Source organism: Callorhinchus milii, unplaced genomic scaffold (genome assembly GCF_018977255.1).
Source record: "Callorhinchus milii isolate IMCB2004 unplaced genomic scaffold, IMCB_Cmil_1.0 Scaffold1244, whole genome shotgun sequence".
NCBI lineage: Eukaryota > Metazoa > Chordata > Chondrichthyes > Chimaeriformes > Callorhinchidae > Callorhinchus > Callorhinchus milii.
Window position 1 is genome coordinate 7,078 of NW_024705985.1, and position 7,023 is coordinate 14,100.

General features: G+C 51.2%; 1 protein-coding gene across 1 annotated transcript; it reads right to left on the reverse strand.

The window, feature by feature from the left end:
• Positions 1–1,494: 1,494 nt before the first annotated feature.
• Positions 1,495–6,076, reverse strand: serpinh1b (serpin peptidase inhibitor, clade H (heat shock protein 47), member 1b). Its single transcript, XM_042346649.1, has 4 exons — positions 5,397–6,076; positions 4,758–4,856; positions 3,160–3,392; positions 1,495–2,434 (listed from the first exon to the last, which is right to left on the reverse strand). Exons 1-4 carry the CDS (start codon positions 5,995–5,997, stop codon positions 2,132–2,134), a joined length of 1,236 nt encoding a protein of 411 aa, XP_042202583.1. The 5' UTR covers positions 5,998–6,076; the 3' UTR covers positions 1,495–2,131.
• Between the last annotated feature and the right edge of the window lie 947 nt (positions 6,077–7,023).

Below are 7,023 nucleotides of genomic sequence, written 5' to 3' on the forward strand. Positions count from 1 at the left end.
TGTATGTGAGGAAACTCCGCTCCCCGATTCCCCCAGTCCTGGCCAGACTGCACTGGCTGCCTGTCCCAGAGAGGATCGACTTCAAGATCCTCAGCCTCGTATTCAAGGCCCTGCACTCCTCCGCACCCCTCGACCTCTCTGACCTCCTCTCTCCTCACAACAGCACCCGTTGCCTTCGTTCCTCTGGGTCTGGCCTCCTCCTTGTCCCCCAAGTCCTCCGCTCCACCCTCAGCGGCCGTGCCTTCAGCCACTACGCCCTGAGGCTCTAGAACTGCCTTCCTCACTCCCTTCCCCTCGCTCCCTCCCTTCCTATTTTCAGGTCTCTGCTGAAGACCTTTCTTTTCGACCTTTGGTCACCTCAACCCCCTCCCCCCGGCTCCTCCAACTCCCCCCAGCTCGGCCCTGGGATCCGTTACTGTGAAGCTCTGAGATGCCGTATAAATCCAAGTTGTTATGTTGTTGTTGAGGTAGTGTTAGGGGGGGTTTATGTGTGGGGGTGGCGAGGAGTGTGTGTGGGTATGGTGTGTGGGTTGTGGTAACTGAGCTTAAGTGGAATACACGCAGAGACAAATCATCATTTCAGATTTTATTCCAAAGAAAAACTCAACAGTTCCCAAACACTGTAAGCGTTGCTACTTGTTGCATCATCACACGATGTGTTGGATTAGAAGCTTCCAAAACCATTGTGGTGAACAGATCAAACAAGGACGATAATTCCAACAACCCCCACTTCGACTCCTCCCTTTGTGGCTATTGAGAGGAGAGCAGTTCCTAGTTCCCCCTCAATATAGAACTAATGCCTTTCACCTTCGTAACAGACCCAGCGCATTGCAGTACCCCATGTGCACATCACTAGTTCTCATTAAAATAGCTGCCCCCCCCCCCCCCCCCCGCCTCCCACCCCCCTCCTAAATTGTTTCACACGGAGACAGAAGTGTCTTAACATTCAAACATTCCAAAAAACATAATGGATGTGAAAAAGAGCAAAGATTTTTTTTCCAAACAATAACTGACATTTACACATCGGGAGGACGTCGCAGAGCACTGGTCAGGGATTTGGACCCGAGCTGGGGGCTGGGATTAAGAGGATTGGAGGGCAGGGATGGTAGTTGTAGGAGGATGGCCGAAGGCATGAACGAAGAGGAGGTCTTGAGACAGGACTTGAAGGAGACGAGGGAGGGGGTGAGGCGAAGAGAGGCTGAAGGCCCGAATACCGATGGTGGGACGGACTGGGGAGAGACGAGGAGCCTCACAAGCGAGAGGACCTGGTTTTGATTCCTGGGAAGGGCAAAACCTTAGCCCAGTTTCCCTACGAACTCCACACACCTTGGTTGTGAGCCGATTGGGGGATCGCTTTCCTGGGGTAATAATCCCTCAAAAAATAATTTGGTCACTCAATCCACCACAGTTTGTGGGACACTTCTGTGCAATTGGCTGCTGTGTTTCTATACACTTTACACTATATTTTGTGAAGCGTTTTGAGACGTCGCAACTACGTGACATAGCATTGTATCAAATGGAAGGATTACTATTATTATTGTTATCTGTCGCTAAACGGTCAGGGATAGCGGCACTTAGACCTTGTGCTGAAGTGGGTGATGGGGCAGGGAGGAGGGTGGAGGAAGGGTTAAGGATCATATCCTCAATCTCCAGAAATAAATAAGTGAAAAACTTTCACAACCAGTCTGATAATTATCGAATCTAGGACAAACCACATTTTCAACTAATTTCATTGGCCAACCTTCTGCAAAAAAAATTGATTTCATAAAGAATAATTTGGTCAGTCAATCCAATTAATTTCCAATTAGACGGACTGTCCAGGTCTTTTCATCATAAAAACTTTGGCTCAAATTGTTATTTAACTTAAATTAATTATAATAATAATCCTTGAATTTAATATAGCACATCTTCTACATGTGTCAGAGCGCTTCACAGAACATATCGTAAAGTTAATGCACTGTATATTTTGTGGACATTCTCAAAATTGCTGCCACATCCCACCCCCATAGCCAGCCCAACTGGAATGTTACGTGAAGTCAAAATATTTTACTTTTTATTACATTTCCTACGTTTCCCCTTTTGGCATCTGTTAGCCCTGGCTTGTAAGGCATTGGACGCTGAAGCCAGATGCCTACAGCTCATCATTCAACTTGTCTCCCTTGGGTTTTACCAATCGCCCAATGAAAAGAATTGAATTGGTCTTCTTGTCCTTCACAAAAAAGATGAAGGGATGGTCAGCGTAGAAGACCTTTGGCTTCTTCAGTTCCTCCCGACTGTAGATGGTGGCATCGAACGGGTTTCCCTCAACATCCAACTCCAAGGCGGTACCATGTACAACATTGGCCAGATACAGGTCCTTCTTCCCCGACATCTTGGACAGGTCGGCCTTACTCTTGTCAACAGCTTCAGTCAAACCGATGTTGGCCAGGTGTTTCTATTGAAATAAATACGTATCTATCAGTAGCTCAGTTATAGCATTCGCCAGATTGTGTTCGCTTGACACATTGCCACTGAGATCCAAATTTCTTAATTTAGAAATGCTGAAATTGTCTGCAAAACTGTTCCTGGCCCTTCAAGCTTTGCCGATAAGCCAAGCTGGCTGATCTGTCATCAGCAATGTCTGGAGAGGATAACGGATCTGACGAGCAGAGAGGTACAAGGAGAACGGCTCATGATTCTCATCATCACATAGAGATACTCCTTCAGTTTCCCCTCTGCTTGTCCAGCTAGGAACACCCTACTCTTCAGGGCTTTGGCTTGTAGTTAGGGTTTTAGCAAGCAGTGGGAAAGCTTGCGCTTTCAATGACAAGCTGTGTGGGTTTAGCTGGTTAGACTCCGGCAGTTACCCCAACACACACTCTGGGGCCCCCCAAGCCTTGGCTCTCAGCAACCTGTGCTTAATACTCTCTGTAATTAGGAATTAGATAAGCAGGATGTGTCCCTCCAGGTAGAGAGAGAGAGAGAGAGAGAGAGCGCATTCCATTCCAACAATCTCTCTCTGGGATTTCCATGTGTAAGTGGGATGCAGGGAATTCTCAGTTCGGTTTGGAGACTCTTAACCATTTGGAAGCCAGAGTCAAAGGGGGGAGGGGGGAGAGAGAGAATGGGGGAGGGAGGAGGTGTGGAAGGAAGAGATATTTGAGGGGTTTCCAAGCTTACCTCAAGATGATGGCTAACTTCCAAGCTGACTCTTGGTAAAGATATGGCCACAGGCAGTTTCTTCACTTTCCTCATCCAGGTGTTCACCTGCTCCTTGGTCAGGAGCTTCTCCAGCCTGTCCAGTGGCTCGGGGCCAAAGGGCATGATGAAAACCATGCTCGAGAGCTTATGAGCCAGAGGCATCTCCAAAATATCCACCTTGTTGGCTTCGTCTCTGTAGAGGTTGTAAAAACCTGAGCAGGAGCAGAAGGTCTTTGATTGACAGTGATAAGACAATTCCTCACAAGCCAGGCATTGTTGGACTGCAATAGGAAACTCACATACAGATTGATTCAAGAGCCTCTCACTTGTCTTTAAATCCCTCTACTAAACTCCATGCCCCCATCACCCCAGCCCTCGCCCGGCCCCACTGGCTCCCTATCACACACACTAACCCCTGTACCCCATCACCCCAGCCCTCGCCCGGCCCCACTGGCTCCCTATCACACACACTAACCCCTGTACCCCATCACCCCAGCCCTCGCCCGGCCCCACTGGCTCCCTATCACACACACTAACCCTGTACCCCATCACCCCAGCCCTCGCCAGCCCCCACTGGCTCCCTATCACACACACTAACCCCTGTACCCCATCACCCCAGCCCTCGCCAGGCCCCACTGGCTCCCTATCACACACACTAAACCCTGTACCCCCATCACCCCAGCCCTCGCCCGGCCCCACTGGCTCCCTATCACACACACTAACCCCTGTACCCCATCACCCCAGCCCTCGCCCGGCCCCACTGGCTCCCTATCACACACACTAACCCTGTACCCCATCACCCCAGCCCTCGCCCGGCCCCACTGGCTCCCTATCACACACACTAACCCTGTACCCCCATCACCCCAGCCCTCGCCCGGCCCCACTGGCTCCCTATCACACACACTAACCCTGTACCCCATCACCCCAGCCCCGCCCCCCCCCCCCCCCCCCCCCCCCCCCCCGCCCCCCACTGGCTCCCTATCACACACACTAACCTCTGTACCCCATCACCCCAGCCCTCGCCCGGCCCCACTGGCTCCCTATCACACACACTAACCCCTGTACCCATCACCCCAGCCCTCGCCCGGCCCACTGGCTCCCTATCACACACACTAAACCCTGTACCCCCATCACCCCAGCCCTCGCCAGGCCCCACTGGCTCCCTATCACACACACCAAACCCTGTACCTCATAATAACCCTGGCATTTGATACAGCGCCTTATCACATCATTGATACATCTCAAAGCGCTTCACAGAATATACTGTAAAGTGTAGTGACTGTATATTTTGTGGGTGAAACATGACAGCCAATTGCACACAGCAGTGTCCCACAAACAGTCATGGATTGAGTGACCAGATTATTAATTTTTTGGAATCAATTATTACCCCCAGAAAGCTATCCACCAATCGACTAACAATCGGGTTCCTACTTACTTCTAGGTAAGCAGAGGTGTTTGGAGTAAGGAAACTTTGCCTAAGGTTTTACTCTGCCCGGGAACCAAATTCAGGTCCTTTGGCTTGTGAGGCGAGGGCTCTAACCACTGAGCTACAGGATTTTGTCGCTGCTGTAACCTACCCGTGCGGTGCATCATTGGGATTCCAACGCTGAATGAAGGTTTTACCATGAAGCCACGGTTGTCGACCATTTTATGGTGGAATTTCTCGTCCCAGTGAGCTGAAATTTAGAAGCAAATAACATCGTTATTTACACCTCCCTGTCACTTCCTGCCGTGTCACCTCCTTACCATTCTGACCTCCTTTGTCCCCACTCCACTACCCGCTGCTTCCGCTTGGCTGGCTCTGGCCTCATACTGTTCCCTCATTCCCTCCGCTCCACCATCGGCAGCCATGCTTTCAGTCACTACAACCTGAAACTTTGGAACTCTCTACCTCAATCCCTCCACCTTGTCCCCTCCTTCCCCATCTTTTAGATCAAGACTGAGGACTTTCCTTTTCGACCGAGCCTATAGTCACCTCCCTCATTCCCTCCAGCTCGGCATTGCACTCCCCCACTGTTAGCACTGCGAGACGCTGCCCTGTGTGAAGTCAAATGTATAACATTTGGGTTTTTGCCGACAAAAATGAAATCAATTGACTTTACAGTGTGTCCTGTGAAGCGCTTTGAGACGTCTCGAAAACGTGATAAGGCGCTGTGTCAAATGGCAGGATATTATTATTATTATTAAGCCCAGGATGGTGTAAGATGCAGCCCTACGTTTGAAGAACATGGCGTTGACGATTGTGGCCCCGTCAGTCTTGTCCAGCGCGGTGGTGAGTTCTGGCAGTTTGCCGTCCGTGGCTTGGGCAGCCCACTTGTTGATGGAGGTCAGAGCGCTCTTCTTGTCCCTGTAGTTGAGCTTGGAGGGGTCACAGCTGAAGTGCTCCTTGCTCCTCTTCACAAAGTCCCCTGTGAAGCTGACTGAGGTGGGGCCGTACAGCCGGCTCCCCAGCCTCCAGGTCACGTTGCGAGTGGTCACGTTGCTCACCTCCTGCAGCAACTCAGCCAAGGCCTCGTGGAGCTTCTTATCCGGCACCTTGTCCATGCGCAGCACGGACTTGGCCTGGGCCGCTGTGGAGCCTTTGCCGCCCAGAGACACCAGCCCCAGGGAGCAGGCCACCACCACAGGGGAGAGCAGGATATTGTCGGAGGCCTTGTCCCCCGATACCGTGTGATACAGGTCCAGGGCCAGCTGAACACTGCGCTCCCCCAGGGCCACTGCATCGCCGCTCAGCTTCCTCTCCTCACACATCACCCCGGCCACCAACATGCCGAGAGCCACCAACTTCATCATCCACATTCCATCTGCAAACGCCATCCCCAAGGTCCTGACACACAGGAAAAGCAGCCATTTACTCAAAGCAATTTGCCCAACTGGGTGTCTGACACACACACACACAAACCCGTCACCGTGACCAGCCGGGTGTTTGACATACACGGAAACCCATCAACATTGCTTAAGAGTCTCCAAACCTAACTGAGATTTCCCTGCATCCCCCCTATACATGTAAACCCCAGAGAGAGTTTGTTGAAATGGAATGCGCTCTCTCTCTCTCTCTCTCTCCCTGGAGGGACACATCCTGTTTACATAATTCCAAAGAGTATTAGGCGCAGGTTGGCGAGAGCCAAGGTTTGGGGGGCCCTAGAGTGTGTGTTGGGGTAACTGCCAGAATCTAACTGCTGGAGAGCGCTGTCTGGCCAAGCTTTCCCGCTGCTTGTCCAGCTTGGACCCCCCTCCCTGTTAGGGCTTTGGCTGCAGGGTTAACAGGAGCTGAGGGGGAAGATTCCCTGCCCCTAGTGACTGGCCGGCCTCCACCATCGGCAGTCGGGCTTTCAGCCTTTCTACCCCCACCCTCCTTGCTCTCCACCCCTTCTGGTCCCAACTTCCAGCTCAGGTGAAAATCCTTGACTGTCCAGGACTTTGGGATGTCTTCCCGACGTGTGGACAAATGTGATATTTGTCACATTTGATATGTGTGGATATTATTTGCATGGACATTATTTACATGAATTTTAAAAAGGCTTTTGACACAGTACCGCATAAGAGGTTAATAAAAAAACTGGAGGCCCACGGTATTAAGGGGACAGTAGCCGTTTGGATTAGGAACTGACTGAGTGACAGAACGCAGAGGGTGGTGGTTAATGGGTGTTACTCGCAATGGAAGGAGGTGTGCAGCGGTGTCCCCCAGGGATTGGTATTGGGACCACTGCTCTTTCTAATATATATTAATGATCTGGACTTGGGCACAGGGAGCACTATTTCCAAGTTTGCAGATGATACCAGGTTAGGTCGGGTAGTATAGTGAAGCAGATTGTGACGGACTGCAGACAGACATACACAGAA

What these genes read in the sequence shown, in the direction of transcription:
- serpinh1b (XM_042346649.1), bottom strand. Translation starts at nt 5,997, where the DNA reads ATGGCGTTTGCAGATGGAATGTGGATGATGAAGTTGGTGGCTCTCGGC. An exon ending in CAACGCCATGTTCTTCAAAC is followed by an intron (nt 4,857 to 5,396) that starts GTAGGGCTGCAT and finishes TCTAAATTTCAG; the next exon opens with CTCACTGGGACGAGAAATTC. An exon ending in AAGTTAGCCATCATCTTGAG is followed by an intron (nt 2,435 to 3,159) that starts GTAAGCTTGGAA and finishes TTATTTCAATAG; the next exon opens with AAACACCTGGCCAACATCGG.